This window comes from Conger conger, chromosome 8, assembly GCF_963514075.1.
Source record: "Conger conger chromosome 8, fConCon1.1, whole genome shotgun sequence".
Classification (NCBI taxonomy): Eukaryota; Metazoa; Chordata; class Actinopteri; order Anguilliformes; family Congridae; genus Conger; species Conger conger.
In genome coordinates this window covers 58,983,246-59,006,788 of record NC_083767.1, presented here as the reverse complement: position 1 = coordinate 59,006,788, position 23,543 = coordinate 58,983,246, and the positions used below count along the sequence as shown (strand labels likewise).

General features: G+C 45.9%; 2 protein-coding genes across 4 annotated transcripts; one reads left to right on the top strand and one right to left on the bottom strand.

Annotated features, from left to right (window-relative positions):
- Positions 1-305: 305 nt before the first annotated feature.
- Positions 306-8,611, bottom strand: nelfa (negative elongation factor complex member A). The gene is made up of 11 exons (XM_061253290.1): positions 8,287-8,611; positions 7,009-7,180; positions 6,219-6,380; positions 4,283-4,372; positions 3,561-3,688; positions 3,275-3,344; positions 2,277-2,365; positions 2,058-2,169; positions 1,480-1,775; positions 1,040-1,139; positions 306-505 (listed from the first exon to the last, which is right to left on the bottom strand). Exons 1-11 carry the CDS (start codon positions 8,494-8,496, stop codon positions 321-323), a joined length of 1,614 nt encoding a protein of 537 aa, XP_061109274.1. The 5' UTR covers positions 8,497-8,611; the 3' UTR covers positions 306-320.
- On the top strand, positions 8,559-12,424 carry nicol1 (NELL2 interacting cell ontogeny regulator 1). Of its 3 annotated transcripts, none has more exons than XM_061253291.1 (4): positions 8,559-8,742; positions 9,889-10,032; positions 10,412-10,500; positions 11,236-12,424. In XM_061253291.1, exons 2-4 carry the CDS (start codon positions 9,906-9,908, stop codon positions 11,305-11,307), a joined length of 288 nt encoding a protein of 95 aa, XP_061109275.1. In that variant the 5' UTR covers positions 8,559-8,742; positions 9,889-9,905; the 3' UTR covers positions 11,308-12,424. The 3 variants fall into 3 exon arrangements, with proteins under 3 accessions (XP_061109275.1, XP_061109277.1, XP_061109276.1); XM_061253293.1 differs by lacking the exon at positions 8,559-8,742 and adding an exon at positions 9,168-9,335; XM_061253292.1 differs by lacking the exon at positions 8,559-8,742 and adding an exon at positions 9,267-9,378.
- Positions 12,425-23,543: the final 11,119 nt, after the last annotated feature.

Genomic DNA, 23,543 nt, shown 5'->3' with positions numbered 1-23,543 from the left:
GGCTTTAAAAACAAACAACCAAAAACAAAACAAAACAAAGAGCTCCTGCCAGTTGGCAATGCATGAACAGAGATGGGTGTGGCGTTAGCCGTTCGGAGACTTAAATGGCACAAGGTCCTTTTCGTCCCCTCTCCACAAACCCCACCACACCACCCGTACCCCAACTTCAGCTGGATTTGGCCCATGTTTTTATTTTTTTGTACGCTTCAGTATTTTTTTCTTTTTTACTTTTTCTTTTTTTTCTTTTATTTTTTTTAAGAGTGTCCTGATAGCGACCCTGCCCCCATACCGCCCCCCCACCCCTGCCCGGCCCCACCCCCTCAGGAGACGTTGGTGATTGGCTTGTACTTCTTGAGACGGGTCCATTGGCCCGTGGAATAGTTCATCTCGAACACGGTGTCCACCAGCATGGTGGTGCTGCCCGTCCCGTCCGCTTTGGGCAGAACCTCGGTGTGCTCGCTCAGCTTGATCTGGATGATGTCACCCTGCTCCGGGCACGGGTTCTCTGCGGGAGACAAAGACAGGTCAGACACCGTCAGAGTGCCAGGGTCTGTGAGCATCGGTCTACAGCTGGGTGAGAAACACCGTCACAGAGCCAGGGTCTGTGAGCATCGGTCTACAGCTGGGTGAGAAACACCGTCACAGAGCCAGGGTCTGTGAGCATCGGTCTACAGCTGGGTGAGAAACACCGTCACAGAGCCAGGGTCTGTGAGCATCGGTCTACAGCTGGGTGAGAAACACCGTCACAGAGCCAGAGTCTGTGAGCATCGGTCTACAGCTGGGTGAGAAAAGCAGGGGAGTCATTGGCTGCACTCTGGATGACCGCCAGCCAATGGGCAAATAGGTCCGTGCACTACAACGTACACATAGGCTGCAAGGTTTCAGGAACCTGGCACAAATCGCAATACATTCAGAAAACTGGGTGATATTTCTGAGACCAGTTACCAATAAACCTGAATATGCAAAAAAAACGAATAAACAAATGAGCAGAAGGAGGAGCAGAGGGGGCGATGTGCCCAGGCCCAGCCCAGTTTAGTACCTCGCGATCCTGCCATGAAGCCCAGGATAAGGGCCTTCTCCGGTCGGGTGACCTTGTTCGCCGTCTTGAACATTTCTTGCGCGGCGTACATCTGTTCTCTCTGGGGAGGAAGGCGGGCACAGCGACGGTTAGTCAATCTCTATATTCCCCGAACACCTTTTCCTGCAGCGCTTCCACTCTCCCTCGAGGCCTACGCCTTTGTGGAACGTTTACGCACATGGTGCTGTGTGAAAGACAAAACTCGTATCCCAGGAAAAAAGCCATATCTCAAACAAAGTGTCCATTTCTTAGTGGGCGACAGTGTGACATCACCGCAGTGCCTGGGTGACTGAGTGTGACATCACTGCAGTGACATCACCACAGTGCCTGGGCGACTGAGTGTGACATCACCGCAGTGCATGGGTGACTGAGTGTGACATCTGCTGGGGGGGCTCTCTCACCGTGAGCGAGAGGTTCTTCTTGGGCGCGGGCTGCTGGGGGACGGGGGTGGGCGTGGGCGGGGCGCTGGGGGGCTGCGTGGGCGTGTCCTGCGGTGTGGCCGTGGCTGCGGTGGGCGGGGCGTTGTTGGCGGGGGTGCTGGCGGGGGTGGTGGGGGAGGTGGGGGCGGTGGGGCTGGTGTTGCTGCTGTTGTACATGGGCGGCCGCTGTTTGAACTGGCCGGGGAGCGAGGCGCCGGGGGGGGGCGGGTCCTCCGCCTGCCGGCCGGCCTGCAGGGCCCCCGAACCGCCCGCGTTCGCTGGGGAGAGAGACAGAGACAACGATCAAGACCCGGAGCCCGGAGCCCGGAGCCCAATTGCTCTGGATGATACGAAAAATAGCCCAAAAGCTCCATGATGATAAAGCTCAAAAAGACTAAATATGCAGGTTAATATCCAGTACTGCTAACTTTTAGCATAAATGACAGTACATATAACATTACATATCGGCATTTGGCAACTCTAAACGGGTGCGACTCTACGACGGTCTGCGTGCACACCCTGGCGTTCTCTCAGCGCTGAGCCTGCGTGCAGTGACTCACCGGGCTGCGTCTCTGAGCTGGGGATGTAGGAGGACGAGGGCACCATGCTGGGCGTGGCGGGCAGGTAGCTGGTGGAAGGCAGGGCGCTCTCGCTGTTCAGCGAGCCCAGTTTCTGCGGAGACACAAACGCAGGCTCGTTACCGGCTGACACACGCTCCCCACGCGGTGAGACTCAGGGGCGGGGCGGGGCGGGGCGGGACGGGCGGGGCACACCCTCACCTGTGTGGACACCAGGCCCGCAGCGTAGTCCGGTGTGGTGTTCTCCACCACCGCCTCCTCCTTGGTGGCCTTCTCTCCCGCCTCTGCGTCTGTGGAGAAAACGCGGGCGGGCGTGAGGAGAGAGCCACGCCGAGAACACTGAGACTAACCAGCCTCCCTGCCCCGCTCCACCTCTTCAATTAGCCTCTGCTGCCTTCCATACCAGGAGCATTATATTTAGGGCATCTGTGGGTGCCAATGGAAACGGCCCCAGGGCACTGCAAACGTGCTCCGACATCGCTGAAATCACACCGTGAAAGACACTGGCAGTGCAAGAACCTACGTGGACTAAGAGTGCTGATGTGCAAAACTCTTCCCTGCCACATAACACGATGCAGCAGTCTTAGCTGATGTTCAGCACGGTGAACAGAGGGAGTGTGTTATGAGGTATGTGTTAAGCACGGTGAACAGAGGGAGTGTGTTATGAGGTATGTGTTCAGCACGGTGAACAGAGGGAGTGTGTTATGAGGTATGTGTTAAGCACGGTGAACAGAGGGAGTGTGTTATGAGGTATGTGTTCAGCACAGTGAACAGAGGGAGTGTGTTATGAGGTATGTGTTCAACACAGTGAACAGAGGGAGTGTGTTATGAGGTATGTGTTCAGCACAGTGAACAGAGGGAGTGTGTTATGAGGTATGTGTTCAACACAGTGAACAGAGGGAGTGCGTTATGAGGTATGTGTTAAGCACGGTGAACAGAGGGAGTGTGTTATGAGGTATGTGTTCAGCACAGTGAACAGAGGGAGTGTGTTATGAGGTATGTGTTCAACACAGTGAACAGAGGGAGTGTGTTATGAGGTATGTGTTCAACACAGTGAACAGAGGGAGTGTGTTATGAGGTATGTGTTCAGCACAGTGAACAGAGGGAGTGTGTTATGAGGTATGTGTTCAACACAGTGAACAGAGGGAGTGTGTTATGAGGTAAGTGTTCAGCACAGTGAACAGAGGGAGTATGCTCACCCATAGTCTTTCTCCTCCTCTTGGCCTCTCTCCCACCTCCCACCATGTCCAGCTCAGAGATGTCCAATAACTGAGGGAGGAAAAAAACAAGACAAGACTGAAAACTTCCATACCCATTCATTTACGACTTAAAAAGGCCCAACTCTCTCACACACAGCAGTAGCAAAATGTTGTATTGAAAGTAAACTTATGGCGATACATTTAATGCCTCTGTAACTCTCATGGTTATTCACAAGTTTTATTGTTGTTCCAAAGAAAGAAACAGTGACCCCCCCACCCAGATTACCTTGACCCCCCTCTCCTTGCGCATGGGCGTCCGTGCCGGGGCGATGGGGGTTCTGTTGCTGGGGGGGCTGAACATGCTGGGCGTAGTGGGACTCCTGAAGGGGGCTTTCGGGATACCCTTCAGGGGCGCTGGGATAGGATGAGGAACACACGGGCAGTGAACACTCGCACAGAGAGAACGCCGCGACTAAGCCAATCTGGGGCCAATACATTCTCTTTTTTCCTTTACATTTCTGAATTTATAATGTGTGTGACACAGAACACAGGAGAGCTAACGCAGACTGAAGGACAGGAGTCTCAACAGAGGCCCAAACTAAACCACAGGCCTTATCCCTGGCCTTATCCCCCCTGCAGACTGCCGGTCTGACACTGCCCAGGGTAGACGTTCAGAGCCCAGCCCTGCTCTTATGCAAAGTGACGTTGCTGACAGAGCCAGGAAGCCCTTAACCCTTCAAGGTGTGAATTGTATTTTTTCTTTTCTTTTTTTTTTTTAAACAAAAACCTGCTGTCCATAGCATAGTGTCCTATAGATTGGCCAGCCCAAACATAAGGCACCTGAACACAAGGAGTCAGCTGTGGTCAGCGGTTTATCGTACGTCGGCTGTGGTCAGCGGTTTATCGTACGTCGGCTGTGGTCAGCGGTTTATCGTACGTCGGCTGTGGTCAGCGGTTTATCGTACGTCGGCTGTGGTCAGCGGATTGTCGTGCGCACGCGTGACCTACTCGTTGTGTCGATCTTCTTGACCAGGCCCCTCCCCTTGGCGTGGAAAGGCACCCCGGCCGTCTTCTTCAGCTGCTGCGCCGTCTCCGTGGCTGCGATTGGCAGGGGACAGAACACTCCGTGAGCATCGCCTCGCCCCAGTGGCCGCAGCCGCTCTCAAGGGCGGGCCCTCGATGTCACCCGACACCCAATCACAACGCTCCGTTTGCAGGAGCGCGCCACAGTGCGGGGTTAGAACAGGACAGTGCAGGGTTAGAACAGGACAGCGCGTGACGTAAAACAAACGGGGTCGTGCGATAGATCCAACAACAGGACGGGAGAGAGCGGAAACAGGGAGGACACTCGTGACAACAATCCACAGCCCGCTGCTGACAGCGCATGTAAATGCGGGTACAACACAAGCATATACATTACAGGCACACTGGCTGTGATCCTGCCTTCAGATTAAGATACACAGACCATGAAAGCAAGTGCATTAACATGTAGCCACGAACGCAGCTGATGTGGTGGTTTGTGACTTTCACTCTGACATCTTGAGTTTAAAAGCTTAAAAACAATATTCTACATTAAGACGTTTGGCATTAAGACATGCAGATTATGAAAGCAAAGATATCGTACAACAAAAAGAAGATGAAAGCCTAAACATGGATTTATGTGAAATTATGATTATGATGGAACGGGGGACATATGACTCTCTGAAACTATCATTCTACTGATGAAACTCAAAAACAGTGTCTGAAACTCTGTCCACAGGACAGTTCCCACAGTAGGCCTACAACAAGTCAGCCATACCAACTAATACCCCCCTATTCCACCTTAGAGCAGAAATGGCTTTAGCCCAAAGTGGAGCCACAACCAGCCCCCTGTCAGAGCAGAATGGTTGCTTGCCCACTGCGTGACCCAATACCAGACATGTGAAGACACGCTGCTCTGACCAGACTGAGGAGACCACTGGGACTCAAGTGGCAAGTGGCTGACATTACAAGCGGCTTGCCAACGGCAGCACCAGAGACGCGAGCAAGCCAAGCTGAAACTAGCCAGCCCTGCATCTACTGTACGTTCTAGCCATTGCACTGAGGCCCTTATCCAGAGCCACTCACAATGAGTGCGGACCAGGAGAGGGCAGAGTGAGAGACTGAGTCTGGTTTCAGACCCCCAGTGTATGAGAGCTGTTACACGGCTAACCAAAAGATCACAGCCAACAGCTGCAACCCAGCCCTGCTCAACTCCGGTCCCTTCTGAACGCACTCACGCTCCACACTCTGTTACAGCCACAGGCTCCCTGGCAAGACTTCCGTCTCTCTCTCTCTAGACTTTATTGCTTTTCGCCGGTTGTTCTGATGCTCTGAGTAATGAGTTTAATTTACCGTGGAAGAGAAAAGGTGGGGGGGAGGGGGCAGCTAATCAATGTTGTCATTAGAAAAAAAAGAAATACAATTTGTAAAGGACACGGAAGAAACATAAAGTGCCCGTGGTGAGAATATATTATAATGGCAGAGACAACATCAGCAAACCTGGAGAGAGAGACCAGGCAATGGGGTAGAAGAGAGGGGCACAGTTAGAGAGAGAGAGTGAGAGAGGGGGCACTGTGAAAGAGAGAGGGGCACTGTGAGAGAGAGAGAGAGAGAGAGAGAGAGAGAGAGACACTGTGAGAGAGAGGGAGAGGCACTGTGAGAGAGAGAGAGAGAGGCACTGTGAGAGAGAGAGAGAGAGACACTGTGAGAGAGAGGGAGAGGCACTGTGAGAGAGAGGGGGAGAGAGACACTGTGAGAGAGAGGGAGAGGCACTGTGAGAGAGAGAGAGAGAGAGAGAGAGAGAGAGAGAGAGAGAGAGAGAGAGAGAGAGAGAGAGAGAGAGAGAGAGAGAGAGAGAGAGAGAGAGAGAGAGAGAGAGGGGGGGGGCACTGTGAGGGAGAGAGATGGACGAGCAGGTTCCTACATTTCTGCAGCAGCTCTGCCCTCAGTGTGGCACTCTTGGGTTTCCTCTTGAGCTGGAAGTGTTTGACGGGGGGAGTGAGAGGCCCCACCAGCATGGTCAGGGCGTTCTTATTCAGATACTGGCACTCCAGGGGCAGCATGGCCGACGCCTCGCACTCACTCACTGTGGAGAACAGAGAACACGCACAGCAGCGCCAGTCAGAGTCATGTGCAAGTACGCACGCGCACACGCACACACACGCTCCCGCTCACTCAACTGTTTAACAGTAACTAGGGGCTCATTTCAATCGCTTATTTTTCAGCTCCTGCTTCCTTTCCTAGCCCCTAGCTCCCCCCATCAGGGAGGTATGGGGGGCATTCCGACTTTGGCTCCGAGCTCTTAGGAAGAACATTCAACGGATTGGAATTTCCTTAAAGATGGCGGACCTAGATTGGCCTATAGCGTAGTGGTTAAGGTACATGACTGGGAACCGCAAGGGCGGTGGTTCGATCCCTGGTGTAGCCACGATAACATCTGCACAGCTGTTCGGCCCTTGAGCAAGGCCCTTAACCCTGCATTGCTCCAGGGGAGGATTGTCTCCTGCTTAGTCTAATCAAATGTACGTCACTCTGGATAAGAGCGGCTGCCAAATGCCACCAATGTAATGAAATATAATAGTAAATTAGTGAGTAGAGAATGAGAGTTCATGACCTCTTGCATTTCTTTGAACCAAACAAAAGATAAAATCAGCCAATCGGAGGGTTCATAAAAGCCCCATTCTCCCATCGCTGCCTTTGGGCAGAAAAAGCACCTTTCTCTCGCAGCTCCCCCAGGATGTCCTGGACGTTTGGGTTCTGCTCCTCAAGGTCCAGGTTAAGAGAGCCCGTTTCAGGGAAGGACTTGAGGATGTCGGCCACCATGAGGACCCAGGGTTCCGAGTCCAGCGTGGCCAGCTGGATGATCTCCGAGAGAGCCTCCTTCATCTGCGGAGACATGGGTCACGTGACAATGTCCGTTCGTCACACCACACCATTTCCAAAGAGGAAAGAAATTAAGCTTTTTGTCTATCCACTAATTAGGTGTCTCAACAAAACCCCCCTAGTCTGGCAACTGTACTAGTAAAACTGTCGACTTTACAGAATCGTTTGAATATTACTTATTTGCAGGTTTAGAAACGTAATCTTCATGTACATTTTAGAATATTTATTTTGGTTTAGAGACAGAAAGTTGCGCACATTGCGCATATAAATTGACTGCCACTGTAGTGGACGGATATCAACCAAGGTCTACTGTCAATAAATTATTTTTATTTTGGCCATCAACCTACTCGCCTAAGTACCACTCTTACAGACTCAGTAAGTTAACGCTAGCGAAAAAGAGGGCGGTAACTCAGCCTTGCCGCCCAAGTATCAAAACGGGACAAATGTCAACACTCTCTTATCGGTCCATATCGCTGTGCCGTAGCAAAACGGGCGATCGAAATATCCATAGCTAGTGCTGTGAACCGATATCTAAAAAATGCAATCGACAGAAAGCACAACTCATAACTTACAAAGAAAGTCAGAAATTTTTTTTAAAGGCTCCCATACATTATTTCTGCAAGGCTGGCTCCTAACTAGACTAGCAAGTTTTCGTCGCCTTCTACAAGTTAGCAATTACAACATATGCGAAATATGTGCAAATTACTGGTATAAGAGCCGCCGTCGTAGTGATAATGTAGGTTTAAAGAAAAGTGAACATATAACGTTAGTTATCAAACTATCTTTCCGATAGCTAGCTAGTAAACCAACAGTGCATTTACACCCAACCCAAAAATCAAAGCTAGTTCGCTAGCTAGCCAAGCAGCTAGTTAGCAAAACCAAGAAACGCTAGCTAGCCCGACTGTGTATGCATTTCCATGTCAGGTAAACAGAAACACAGTTGCAAATTGGTTTGCTATTGCGTTACAGTAGCATAAGAGCTAGCTACTCTGTTAACTGCGGAGTGTGTGAATGACAACGTACTTCCCGCTCAGCTAGCCAAATGTAGCAGCCTGGCTAACGTTAGCAACCTTTTGCACATTGGCTCTCTTAGCAACTCGTTGACTAACCTCATCCACAGTCCGCCTTGGGAGATGCAGCATCCCAAGCAAGAGTTTTAACTTCACAGGAGGCGACAAACTCGAAAAACACAGGCGTATGTTGTCAATGACAGAAACGGTAAGCAGCGAAGCAATGCTCGAAGGCGCCCACAACTCGTCCGTCGATCCCAGCTTGTTATGGAGCCACAGGCCGGTGTCACTGTCCCTCATCGACGCCATCTTGGAAAAAGAAGTGATTTGTGTTCAGGCATTTTAAAAGACTAGCTACATCGGAGAACACACCAGCCAGGACCCCCATGATCCTCCTGCAGCCATGCAGTTCTGCAGCGTAGTGAATCTCGGATGGCCACCAGGCGGAGAAACAACGACCACAGAACTGTGTAACAGTAACGTTAATATAAGTAAAAGGTCTTAATACGTTTTCTGGTATCCACTCGACTGTATAGGATACGTATATTGACTAACGTAAGTATGCATATGGCTAACGTTAGCACGGTCCTTTTTCAAAATTAAGGTGTAAATTTAAGCTAGCTAAAAGTAACCAGCTAGCTTGCCGGTTGTCTCATTTTAAAGCAAGGTTCTGAAGATGAACCGTTCGGATGACTTTATTCAAAATGACAAACGATGACACTCTTACAACTTGTGACTTGGCGACGCTGTTAGGAATTTAGATAGCATACTGTTGTTAAGTCGTTAAGTGTAATTGAGGTTAAGTGTGATCTGATTTAACGTTATAGCTAGTATACATTCATATACCGTTAAGTAGTTCACGTATAGGTAAATTATTATTATTATTATTATTATTATTATTATTAAGATAGCTAGAATACAGCGATGTCCTACTCCAGTGGTTCCCAAACTGTGGGTTAAGAAGAAATAACGGCTTGTTAAAATGTTAGATGCCAATTGTGGTTAGGACGAAAACCAGGTACTCCAGGACCGAGTTTGGGGGTGTGATCACAGAAGACTGACCCGCCCCCACAGTTTGTCAAAGTCACATAGGAGCAGCCAATTCGTTGAGCGAGACGCCTGTCAAAATCCAGCGACAGAAAGCAGGGGTAGGCGGTGACTAGTGGTGTTTTGTTCTCATCAAGACATTTGGTAAATTACATTTTTCCATTCATTTACTAAACCCATTAACGATAAGCATCAGTATAAATTATTTAGACAAAACGAATATTAATGTTTGCCTGGCTAGCGAGCTAACAATACAACATTTGAGAGAATAGTCCTTGCTTCTGCATAGGCCAGCACTACCTAAGCGCTACGTGCAATTTTAATTTTGGATTAAGTCATTGTTCGGATTTACATCAAATACAGTAACCTATTGTTAACCAACGTAACGATAAAATAAGATCGTTACGTTCGTTTATCGATAACGTTGGTTTACGATAGGTTACAGTATTTTATGTAATGTGTCGGCTAGCTACCTATTCAGAGATACCTATATTAGCCTGCTCGGAGTCAACTCGCTACCACTAGCTAGTCTATCTTGCGAACGCTAGTTATTCGCATCGTACATTTGGGGGGACTGCGGTAGCTTTTTACTTGTAATATGCAAGTGCGATGTATATTTTGAGCTTTTACAAGCCGTTTGCTCTTGCATTTCAGTTGCGACCGCTGACAGGATGAGGGCGACGTGGTTTCGCCATTCCATGCTCACCGCAGCGGTGACGCTGCTGATGGTGGTTCAGCTTCTCTGCTTTCGGCCCACTGATGCCAACCAAGAGTCGGGGACTGTCATTCCAGCTGAGAGTATGTGTTTTGCGTTTTTTTTTTAGCAGGCACTGACCCTATTAGCTGCATTCTTAGCATTAGCACTTTCCAGAAATTGCATTTAAAGTACCTGCTAGTTGTGAAACGTGGATAATACGCAAGTACGTATGTACGGCTGGCATGTGCACGTATTAGATGAAGCTGTGCTTGTATATGATTCATCTTTCTACTTTGTTCATATTTTGGGTTAAGTCTTCTATACAGACCGTTCTTTCAGTATATTAAATTATTCCTGCTTTCTCGTCAGAATGAACAATATATATTTTTTTGTTTTGTTTTATTTACCCTTTATTTCATTTAACCTTGAGAGTGATTGTATGGCTTCTGCTCTCATTCTGCGTCTGTACACCACCCTCAGGCCGACCTTGTGTGGACTGCCACGCGTTTGAGTTCATGCAGAGGGCACTGCAAGATCTGAAGAAGACCGCCTTCAACCTAGACTCGAGGGTAAGGGTGACATTCTGCCCACGCTTTTATTCACATCTGAAAATAAACAAAACAAAATAAAATGAAAAAAAGCATTCACGTCCCTTACTGTGGCTTGTTTCAGCCAAAACAGCCAAAGCTGTTTCAGCCAACTGACTAAAAATTTATGTCATGTTGTTTTCATTCAGATGAAATCCGGTGGTTTAATGTGAGGTTTGATGTGTACATATATCCCTGAATGGGGAAAAGAGCTGACCCTTCCATTTTAATTACATGTGCCTGTGTGAACATGTGGAAATCTTCTAACCGATGCACATTTAGAATTTAGGCACTTACCAAATTATTTTATCTAGAGGGGTTACAGAAAGTGTATTTATCATTGTTATAAGACTTCCGTCAGAACTAAAGATTGGTTGCAGTGAAATGGTAAATGGTTGGCATTTATATAGCGCCTTTATCCAAAGCGCTGTACAATTGATGCTTCTCATTCACCCACTCATACACACACTCACACACCGACGGCGATTGGCTGCCATGCAAGGCACCAACCAGGAGCATTTTAGGGGTTATGCATCTTGCTCAGGGACACTTTGACACAACCAGGGCGGGGGATCGAACCGGCAACCCTCCGACCCTGCCAGACGACCGCTCTTACCGCCCGAGCCGACGTCGCCCCTAATCGGTGCCATCGTAAGGCACCAGTGTTTTGGACCGTGCTCGCTGACGTTAACCTGACCCTTTCTTCCTGACCTCCAGACTGAGAGCCTGGTCCTGCGGGCGGAGAAGAGGGCGCTGTGTGACTGCATGCCGGTCAACTCTCTCAGCTGAGCGCTGGGTCCCACGGAGCTCCACGTCACCTGGGCACCTGCACCTGCCACACCCATCCGCCCCCCACCTCAGCTCAACACCTCCAGACCCCGCAGCCGTTTGTCCGTGACCGTCCCAACACGCCTCCTCAACCGTTTAGTTTATCTGCCGTCGAGCGATGCTTTTTGAGCCAGTTGTGCTCAGTTCCCAGAGATGGGATTTGGCGCACGTTAAAACTGCGCTCTGCCCTTTCCACTCGAGGGCTCGGGTCGTCCCACTCTCCTGAACCGGGTCGAATCAGAACACATAGCGAATTCCGTGTTAAGAGGATTTGAAGATGCAGTGTCTCCATTTTGAGTTTCCTTTCTGGACCAAACACACTGGAGTTACGTATGATCTCAGAGAGTTCGGTCTCAGCCTTCACTAGACCCCTCTATCGCCTTCATATAAAAACTAGTGTCACACAAGGGTTAGCGAGCATGTGTATGTTTATGACGATAAGCTCCATTTTTTATTTATACATGAATGTTGATTAATATGTGGCATATTATTTGCACTGTAGTGTTAGCACTGTAGATTAGTTAAGTGCGCAGTGGAATAATGTGTTAAAATAAAGGAATAAATTAACAGTATTGAGAGTAAGTTAAAAACACAGACTGATTAAAAAAAAGAAGTTTAAAAAAAAAATTACATTAAGTTATTTTGCACAAATTGTACACAGCAGGAGAGCATGCATATGGAGGCGTATTATAGCCTAGTGTTGGTTCTACAAAACTCAGAAAAAGTCATATTTCTGTCAAACACTAACCGTTGAGGAGTATAATGAAAGCTCTTCAATAGAAGAAATTGTGTTTATGTAGTCTGTGTTCTGCTTTCGCACACACAAGCTCAAGGGTTTGCCACAAAGCGGACTGTATTGTATAGATTTATAGAAAGTCAGGTACTCTGGTAGAGCTAGGGAGAAAATATGTAGCTTTTAAAAGTTATTAGGAAAATCTGCATTTGTGGTGTTGATATTGCTGTGTTCTTACTTGTGCAGAACTGTCTTTATTTTCTACTGTATGTCAATGTTTGTCAAATAATTACAATTCACAATGTTCTATAAGTTATTAAATATTGAAACATTCATAACATTGTATTTAAATGTGTCTTGGGGTCTTTTTTGGTTTGTTGTTTAGGGAACTATTTTTGAAAGTCAGGGACGAATAAAAGTTTTTAATTGTAACCCCCTGAGGAGGGCCACCACTGGAATTATAATGCCTCTACAGCAGAAACCTTTGTCCCACGAACTACAATTTCTCCAAGATTGGGCGGAGATGGACATATTAATATTTTTGCTTAGATGGATGTCGTGGCTAAGAGATGAGGAGTGGAACCCCCTAATGCACAGAATTACAAATATGTGGTGTGACAAAACAAAACAAAAAACCAACATCTTCCAACAGATTGATTTCATACAATAGACTTAAAAATCTGTATAAATATGTTGAGAAATTACACTGAAGTCCCCTTGCAAATGTCATTCTCGTTTTTTATTGTCAAGCAATGTTGAATTAAACCTGATAGAGAGCATGAATTAATAAATCCCATCCCCAAAAAGATACAAATAGACAACATTGATATCTTTCCATAATATCTGCTATCAGACACCCTCTCCCAGCCCAGCACATACCGTAACACCAGTTTCTCCACAATATGATGAATGTTATTTATGCGCATAGTTGGATATTTTACTGAAACAGCTTGTGTTTACATGGCTAAACCAGCAGTGCCTCGCAGACAATAGCAATTTTCTCGATGACAACGCGGCACTGTCACGCCGCATATTTTTCCAGTGCCGAATTCAAAGGCCCGTGATAGGTGCATAACACCCACACGCGTCGTAAGGTCTGCTAGTTGTTTACAAATTATATGTTGTGCGAAAGTTCCGTCAGTGCAGCAGCGCGACTGCACGCGGCGTTGTAGCGCGAGTTTGCGCCACACGGGGGCGCACTGACACAGTGCTCAGGGCACGGTCTGTCGCATCGATGCAGTACTTCCCGCGGCTTAAAATAATGCTCTGCAGAGCTAGCAGGTTGCCGGAATAATAGGAGGAAAGCAAATAAACAGACGCACAAACGATGGCGCCTTGATGGTTGCCAAACACGGCATCCCCCCCCCCCCGCACACACACACACACACAACTACTCTATGTGTGGAAGGGTACCCAACTGTATTTTTGGATTAGTTGAATTTGTGATAAGTGCTTGATGAGGTTACCTTAAGGGCCTGTTTTTTTGTATTGCCAAGCTGTTTAACGAGAACAGACCTTCACAAACTGACAGTGATTGAGTCATGCTGATGCATATGAAGAAAAATAATATCTCTGTGTAACATATTTCCAGTCTGATATGTTTTTATTTTCTCCGTATTTAGCCCAGTCGTGTTTTTGGCCCGTGCCATGGCTGCAGGATCCTCTGTTGGTTTGGAACAGCACAAACACCAAAACTACGTTTCACTCTGCAGTGTGGGCAACAAATCAAGGCACACTGAAATCTATTGTATAGTTCTGTTTTTTTTTTTGTTTTTACTTTATCATAGAATGATTAAATAAGGAAATTATTTGTCTTTATTATTTAAGAAAATGTTTGGAAATTCTATTTTTAAAACATGCAACAAAAAAAGGAGCTGTCTAGCTCTCTCACAGACACACAGATACACACAGACATTCTCTGTCTCAGACTGATTTATACACATGTACAGTCTAATGATCACATGCTGGTGTTCTGGCTAAATATGACATTATTTTATGTGCAATTACACAGTATTAATTACTTGGTATATACAAAGGGGTGCGCAGGTCAAAGAACCTTGCTCAAGGGTATAAGAGCAGAGCCTGCCTTGGTATAAAGAACCAGTAAAATCAGAATGCTTTTGGTTTCAGGCCCAGATTTGTTTAGCACGAGTACCGCGTACAAAAGCACTGACTTGCCATGATGTGCAGTAAGCAAATGTGAATTTGCATAAATTGATTTGTTTGAACCGCAAGTCTAGTCAAGGGCGGTGGATACCGGACTGCAGTGCCTGCTGCCCCGTGGCTAATTCTACAAGGGCTACAATCAGCTAGCAGTTCAAAAGTATCCTTTTCAACAAAGCACCAGGAATGGAGACACCCAAGTACGTGTTTGTTTTTTTTTAATGAAGCCAAAATTAATGGCAAATGCATGATATCTTTCCATGGAAATCGCCTTAAACCCAGTCCAATTTCACCCACGCCAAAGTCATTCTCAAGAGCCGCATCTGCAGTTCTGCTGGTGAAACAGGACACAAACTCTTCTTCGAGTCAGTAAATTCACTAAGTTTTACTTAGTGCTGCATCGGACAGTGATGACTTATATTGTCTGAATCTGAAATACTACTGAAACATTATTTCATGGTTATTATATTTTCAAATTGTACTTTTTGTGTCAATGTAGATCAGTAACACCACAGACAATTCTAGCTAAACAACATGTGTTTATGTAGACTATTCCCTATCAATTATTATGTTGTTCTGTATTATACACTCACCAAGCACTTTATTAGGAACATTTTTACTTTATTACACATGATTATCTAATCAGCCAATTGTGTAATGGCAGTACAATGCATACAATCATGTAAATACAGGTCAGAAGCTTCAGTTAATGTTCATGTTAACCATCAGAATGGGGGAGAAATGTGATCTAAGTGGCTTTGACTGTGGAATGATTGATGTTGGTGGCAGAGACAGGGTGGTTTGAGTATTTCAGAAACTACTGATCTCCTGGGATTTTCACACACACTAGTCTCTAGAGTTTGCAAAGAATGGTGCAAAAATAAAAATCCAGTGAGCAGCAGTTCTGCAGACAGAAATGCCTTGTTAATGAGAGATGTCAGAGGAGAATGGCCAGACTTAACCAAATAACCAGACATTACAACAGTGGTATGCAGAAGAGCATCTCTGAACACACAAGACATTATAACTCTAAGTGGATAGGCTACAGCAGTAGAAGTCTAAAAAATAAGTCTAATAAACACCTAACAAAGTGCTCGGTTAGTGTACATTAGTAACACCAGGCTTTGGTTTTTGTTTTTTGTTTTCAAAAAGTATTACCAAAAGTATTAGTATAATCTGAAGCACAATGTAGACAAAGGTTAGGACCCCTTGAATGATCTCCTTAAACAAGCAGAAGGTCAACATTGTTTCCCGTTTATTTTTAAAGTGATGTCTGCTGAATAACACCATAGAATATCCAGACACAATTTTAATATAATATTGTATAAAGTATTTTTCCTTTTTAACATTCTTGATCTCAAGTAAACAATATTCTAACTTCTTATCTTAAATTTTGACCAAAAGAAAGCCTTCCAAAAACAAAGTAGGGGAGACCAGGGAACAACCAAACACTTTTAGGTTTTTGCTTAATTAAAAAAAATATACACATATTAGAGCAAATATTTTTCATCCTGAAAGAAGATACACATCTTTGCTATGACTATAAACCATCGGTACAGTTCTAGGACATTCCTGGTGATTGGGAAATGCTTTGATTGAATGAATCAAGTCAAAAGTTGGTGAATCCTGCATTTCTAAGCGTTCACATATTTCAACTGATAATTGTCCAGCAGAAATGGTCTAGGCCTATATTTTGTGTAGACTAAACGCATGGGAACATGAGTATGTAATTAATGCCTGGGTTGAAATGAATAAGAGCGAGTGCTAAATAGGACTGAAGTGCGCGGTACATATGGAATATACAACGTTACATCACAACTTATTGTCTCCTCCAACATGCCTGCATGGCTCACAGTCTCTGCTTGCTCGTGAAATGTGCCAAAGCTATACGGCTTTATAACCCACAAGACTGTGATTTAAATGACGTATATTTGGAGTCTGTGGCGTTTACACATCATCAGCTAATTTAAAAACAGTTTGATGAAAAACAGTTACTTTCAGGGTGCTAAAACACACGAGTTTAAAACGAACTCTTGACGACGTTTTCAAATCGCCGTGCCACTCACACACGAGAAACGGATTGCTATAATACAAACCCATCATTCTTGCTCAAATGCAGCGATGCGAAATCCTCATGTTTTAACATGGCCCGTGTTGGTTTGTGCCCCGGTCTCCCCTATGTGTGGTTTAATTGGGATTACGCTGCTGTTCTCATTGTATAATATTAAAAGATAAATAATTAAACAGGAATCCACAATTTTTCTTACAGTAACTAAATATATAGCCTACGTTTTTTTTTGGCTGTGGGTAAGTGCCTGGACACGACTTATAACACTTTTCAAAGAATCACCAAAATAGCTTTTTAATATTTATACAAGCATGTGCGCCACAATTTTAAGACCACTTAAGACGTGGCAGTAATCTTCATAAAATTAGGCAATTGGGCTACTGTGACTGCAGGAAGAAACCATTTTACGCGGGTCAGAGAAAATATGACATTTTGTAGCCAACATAACATTGTGATTTGGTTATAATGTGATGCCGTCATTGCGGAACTGCGCCTAATCTCGCCACCTGATCCCATACTTACAATTCGTATAGTAGGCGCTATTTCCATATCCTTCGGCTCTACACTAAAAACTTTTTTAAAACTCAAACAACTCTCTGGCTGTAGTGATGATTGATCTCTGTCCAGGGCCTCGTTTAGCCCCGACAAAACATAGCAAAACGTTTATTTAAACAGAAACGGAGGCGCGTTGAACATCCTGTGGCAAACCGTGTGTGGACTGACTGACTGACCGTGGGTACGGTTCGTTCCTATGGCGTCTGAGCAGGCATTCTCCAGCCTTTAATTAAAGCATAGGCCTACATCATTAGTGATTGGGCTACAACCCAGACACACCGACGAAACGGGAACAAACATACCTAAAAGCCTAAAAACGTTTTAAAACGTTGTGCACCGTTGTGAGAAAACATTTCATTCAACATTGAAAGTATAGCAAAACGTTTTCAGAACATGCCCCAGGTAAATTTAGCCCACACCCAATCTTAATACCGGAATATGTTGCCTATAGCTAACTAATTTGGAACGGGTAAGAGAACATTTATTTCTGTCATACAAAAGGAACACGTTCTGAAAAAGTGTCGAGATTAGGCGGAGCTCCAAACACAATATTTAATTTATGAAGGTGGTGCAACAATATCCTATAACGTCATAAGAAGTTTCCTTCGCCCGTAAGGGGAATCGTATTACCCTTTCGTTTTGCTTTTTTTTAAAAATAACACAAGACAAAGTATCTCTTAACTTCACTAAACAATATTTACAAGCACTGAGATTTCTGCATTTTCATCACATAGTGAATTATTTAATCTCCCGGGCAACTCCCCAAATATGCAGAGCTCCCAGTCTGGTCTAGACCCAACGTCTATTATTATCCAAAGATTACTGCCAAATTATCCAAAATGGCGGATTTATGGAAATAAAGAAGCAATTTTCCGGCGGAGACGATGGTGATGCGCACATCCCATACATAATAGATGTAGATGTAGCTAACAATTGTAGGTTCTTGGAACGTTTTTTGAAGGTTCATTTTGAATACCAGAAGGTTCAGTTTGACAAGTTTTCTGGGCATTCTTAGAATATGTGTATATAGCGTGTCTTAACATTCTCTGAACTTTGCAGCATTATGAACCTTTTTGCAGGTTACCTGAACGTTATTATTTGGCCGACTGAGGAATGTTCACATGTTTCCAGAACGTTGCAGGAATTTCATCCCGGCAATGTTATGTGGGCAACGTTCTAAAAACATAATGAAGTAAAACATCCTGATTCTAGAACATCACAGGAACGTTACAGTGGAACCTTCTTAGAACCGATAGATAACATTACTGAATGTTCTAGGATGTTAGCTGGCTGGGCGGTCCCTGCCTATGCCACCAAGCAATTATTCATTATTACAGCTGCTCCTCTGTTGATTGACTGCCCCGGCTTTTTGGTATGCTGGTTATAATATTCAGTATTCAGTTTATGTTGGACTGGCTGACTGTCTTTTTGTTTTCCAGCAGCATACACGTTCAATGCCCTATATCAAGGCCTTTTTTATTTCGATGCATAGTTTGCTGACTCCAATGTAGTTACATCACATTTTTGATACTGACGAAATGTTTCGTTTAACAATCTCGCCTTTGTGCTGCGTAACTACCTGAAAGTAGACACCCACCGCGAACCAGAGACTGGGATTCCATTTCACTTAAATCAACTCAAGAAATTAAATTAATTGAAAAATGATCGTAGACCATTCCAGAAAATGATCAATTAATTTAAATGAATTTCCGGGCTTGCCTGATTTGAAATGGAACCGTCCCCAATTCTGCTAGCCTCTGTTTGGCTGTTTGGCTGTTCCCTTTCGTCCTTTCTCCTGTCCACGGGACGACAATCCCATTCTGTCACAGGAAGACTTCCTATCTGGAGTTCAACCCCTGACCTCTGAAGCACATGGTCATGGGCGCTGGCCTTGATGACTTCGCCTCCAGCTAACACAATCCCAAAGGGGCTGGTTTTAGCACTGTGGACCACGGGATAAAACAGATAACACCAAGTAGAAGGGAATAACAAGCGGTTTAAAACAACATCACTGGTATATACACTCATCGAGCACATTATTAGGTGTTTATTAGACTTATTTTCTGCTCTTGTAGCCTATCCACTTTGAAGTTTGATGCGTTGTGTGTTCAGAGATGCTCTTCTGCGTACCATTGTCGTGGTCATGTGTGGTTATTTGTGTTACTGTCACCTTCCTGTCAGCTTTGTCTGGCCATTCTCCTCTGACGTCTCTCATTAACAAGGCGTTTCTGTCTGCAGAACTACTGCTCACTGGATTATTATTATTTATTTGCACCATTCTTTGCAAACTCTAGAGACTAGTGTGCAAGGAAACCCCGGGAGAGCAGCAGTTTCTGAGATACTGACCCTTATCTAAATGGTTGTACGCATGGCACTGCTGCCACACAATTGGCTGATTAGATAATCGCATGAATAAGTAGGTGTAATAAAGTAAAAATATTCCTAATAAAGTGCTCGGTGAGTGTAGATCTCAAATGAAGATGGTTTGTACTGCGACAAAATATTTTCTGTTGTTGTTGCAGAGAATTATTCTCTTATTTTCCATTTCATTGTGCAAGTTCAAATGGAGAGCTCGGGAGTTAAACCCAAAGGCAACCAGGGCTGGTCATTAGCAGATTAAAACACACAGGAACTGCCACTCCGAAACCCCCCAAAACAACTTGGAATTGGCTGGTTGACCCTGCGTCTAAAAGACTGAGATGCTACAGCCAAAGCCCATAGACTTTTTATTGGCCTATAGACTGGCTTGGACACAGAAAGGCAAGCCAACCTAAATATCATAAGTTCCATTGATTTTCATGCTACACATTGTGACACAGAAACATGTATTAATCAACCAACGTGTGTGTTTCTTACCAAACAGGTGCATAATTATCCACCCTAAAAATAGAAAGTAATATCTCTCAGAAGCAGAAAGAAAATCTCTTAGGGAAGACCGAGACAGACATGGGCCAAATACATAATTGTTTTGTATTCAAATACTTTTCTACGATTTACTGAGCTTGCCTGGTGTTTTGAAACCTATGAAATAGTCAAAAAGAAAGTGCAAGCCACCTCTACACCTGTTTACCTCTCTCATTACATTACATGTCATTCGGCAGACGCTTGTATCCAAAGCGACTTATAGTTCATTTCGACTAAGTAGGAGACAATCCTCCCCTGGAGCAATGCAGGGTTAAGGGCCCATGCTCAAGGACCCAACGGGATCGAACCTACAACCTTGCGGGGTCCACCGTCACAGAACTAGCTCAAGCGCTAATCTGATGCACATGCTTAATGAAACCGGGCGGATGAGAGAGAGGCTGATTAATTATTGAGGCTAGTAGCCGCCGGACCTGGACAGAAACCTGCCCCAGCATCATCAGCGCGGAGTCTGGAAGTGTAAAACCCGGATGAACTAAAGAGTCGGGCCGGCCGCTGGGGCGTGGGACAGCCAGCCCGCTTCCCTGGCAGCGTTTAGCATCTCAGCCTTTTCTCTTCACAGAGGCTGTAGCGCTTATTAATACAGCTGGGGTGCAAAAAAAAAAAAAAAAAAAAGGAGGGGAAGCCATTTAAAAAAAAAACCTGGATGCTTCCTGGTTGGGCAAAAATGAAGCGTTCTTTAATAACTTTGATTTTGTTATTACCACAAACTGAAGATGTACGGCATCCTTAGGGCTTTGGGCGTACCAGTGTAACGCCGGTCTGATGGTCCACCAGGCTGGGGGGGTATAAACTTCCCCCTTCATTCATAATCATCGTTCCTGATTAATAATATAAAGGAGGCGTTGCTGGGGGTCTTTCACTGCCGAGGGCACCAAAGACGCATAATCACACGCACACACATGCACACACACACACACACACACACAGCACACATGCACACACACACGCACACACTGCACACATACACACACACACACGCACATGCACACACACACATGCACATATACACACACACGCGCACACATGCACATATACACACACACAGACACACATATATGCAAGCATGCACACACACACATGCGGCACGCACACACACACATACACAGAGAGTCCCATTCAGCCCCCTCACCCCATACCCAGGGGCTTTTTTCTCTCGCGGTTCATTCACGACAGTCAGTCTCTCTATCAACCGTTTCCATTCATCTCCTTCATATCAGGAGAAGCCTTGGAATCTGGGCCAAGATTTCCGTCACCTGACGCCGTTCACAATTTCCGCAAGTAACCAAACGCCCCCGTCCCCCCCTCCCCCCTCGTTCCCCCCCCTCCCCCCCCCCGCTGCCCGTCCTCTCACCTGGCAGAGAGGGGGCCCCTTCCCGAGGGGTGCGGCAACCTCGATTTGGGCGCCCGGGCTTGCCAAACGGCCCGGGACAGAGACCCTTGGGTCTGTGATCTCCCGCCACTTGCAGCAGCAGCAGCAGCAGCGGGGCGGTGGGACAATGACACGGATGACCTGCGGTGACCTCTGCTGGGGTCCTGGGCTGTAGAGGCTATTGAGGAGATAATGGGAAAGGTCTGTCGGCCAATAATGCTGCCTGGCCGGGTGGGGTGTGGGGGGTGAAGGGGGGGGGGGGGGGTGGAAAGGAGCTGCAGCGCTGACGGGGAGCGGTGGTGAGAGGCGTCGGGGTTCGGGAGGGGCGGGGGGAAGTGAATATTGAGTGATGGTTGGGAGTGGGGGCGGGGGCTGGGGCGGGGGTGTTGGGTTGGGTTGGGCTGGGGTCGGGGGAGTGTGGCCATGGGATAGACAAGAATGAATGAGGAGTGGGTAGACCATGGGTAGTCAAGCAGGAATATCAGGGGAATATCAGACACAATGTTGTCTTCTTGAGCCTCAGGGTAACCCCCCCCCCCCCAGTCCTCCAGCCAGCTCCAACCAAGCAGCATGGAGCAGCTATCCAAGTGCCTGCAGGCTCAAAACCACAAACTTCCACTCACCGCAGATCACCTTTTTAGCATTTATTCAAATGGGTATCTGGGGACAAATGAAGGACAAATATGCGCTACGCGTTGCTGCTCAACCGTGTAACATACGAACTCAAAATAAGGAATATCCAACATCGTGCTTGCAATAACGCAATCTAGTTTCAGTTCGCCTGATTTCAAATGTTGATAGATTAATAAGAAATTAGCTATTACGTCTGCATTATACAACATTTATAGTCATAAAGGAATATGATATAAAGGAATTCATAATGAAACGCAGTCAGACTTTCAAAAGTAAATAGTAGGCTACATCTCTTTTTTTACTCGCAACTGAGCGCGCACCTTTACATCTCCAGCCTTGCAATGAATGCTGCCGTAGATGCAAACTGCGCATGCCCGCTGGCACAACCCATCTGCTTGGACCAGCCGCAGGTGCTGATGCTGTGAAATGAAAACGGAGCATCAACCCTATCTAGTAGATATCGAAAATTCCAGCTCTAACATGTTACGCACGTCTGCAACAAATACGTTTTAAAAAAAAAAAATACACATACGTTTCATGAGCATCACTAATTTACTGGCAATATACGTATATAGTCCATGTAGAGGGCAGAAGATTCTTGAAGAGGGGGAGGGGTTCGGTGGAAAAGAGGAGGAGGAGGGGGGGATCCAGTCTAAACTAGTTCTGTGCAATGCAATTGCAAGAGAATATCTTATCACTATCAAATTGCTTGTAATAGCGCAGCTCGGTGAAAATAATGAAGGAAGCCTGGCGCAGAGCAGTCGCGGGTCTTAACTGAGTTTATAAAATGTCATATTATGGGCAAAAATGTCTCAGCAACCTCAAAGCAATAACGCATTGTCAATTGAGCCACTTGCACTACCGTGCTCAAGAAATATAGCTCAAATCTTGATAGCCACCCCCGCGGATACGCGGAAGATAATTGGAATGTCTTTCCGACGTCTAGGTATCGTCTTAGCCCGGCAATGTGCCCGCGATAATCACCAGAAACACGTGCTCACCCGTATAGCCCGAACAGAACCAACGGAAGTTCTCAAGCGAAGGCGACTGAAATGAGTAACGGGCGCGCGTGCTTTGGCGTGTCAAGGCAAAGGGCGGTTAAGGTTAATAAAAAAGCCTTTCAGGATTCACTGCAGTGCACCAGGCGCGTAGGTAGAGCACGGAGGGGGGGTGACACCACATGGGAAATGCATGATTTGACATTATCAAATATTAGCGCCATACGCCTAAGTATTCCAACACTGTCACATCCTTGTCCTTATTTTAAGCACCCGTCAATTGCATGCCATACAGCGCGCGTTCAATTCGATCAAGACACCTAGGCTACACGTCAACTTGGATTTAAATACCAGGCTATTAGATCAGACTCAATTCCTACTGTCTTCGACTTGTCTATGATACTCCTTGGGCAATTAGGGTAGTCTGTCCATGATCGGGGACACGGCTGTGCCCAAAATACCGTAGGAGCAGACACGACTGCGCAGTTTAACATGAACACTGAAATATTAAGAATTTCGTCGGCGGACTAAAATGAATTCGTCTTTTTTTTTTTAATTTTTTTTTTTAGAAGACAGCCGACAGGGTGTTTCTCTCTCTTTGCCCTCCTCTTCATATTGCCATCACGTGGTGGACTGCTACAGCCAATCTGTAAAATGTGTAGACCACCCTCGCCCCAGAATCTGAATGCGGCTGCAATAGCGCATTATAAATACGGCTTAAAATGCAGCCCTTTCTCCCGGTCGTGAGAACAG

Coding starts and splice junctions, on each gene's coding strand:
- nelfa (XM_061253290.1), bottom strand. CDS start 8,496: ATGGCGTCGATGAGGGACAGTGACACCGGCCTGTGGCTCCATAACAAG. Junction 2,170..2,276: donor CGGGCCTGGTGTCCACACAG/GTGAGGGTGTGC, acceptor GTGTCTCCGCAG/AAACTGGGCTCGCTGAACAG. Junction 1,776..2,057: donor CAGCTCAGAGACGCAGCCCG/GTGAGTCACTGC, acceptor CTCTCTCCCCAG/CGAACGCGGGCGGTTCGGGG.
- nicol1 (XM_061253291.1), top strand. CDS start 9,906: ATGAGGGCGACGTGGTTTCGCCATTCCATGCTCACCGCAGCGGTGACG. Junction 10,033..10,411: donor GACTGTCATTCCAGCTGAGA/GTATGTGTTTTG, acceptor CACCACCCTCAG/GCCGACCTTGTGTGGACTGC. Junction 10,501..11,235: donor CCTTCAACCTAGACTCGAGG/GTAAGGGTGACA, acceptor CCTGACCTCCAG/ACTGAGAGCCTGGTCCTGCG.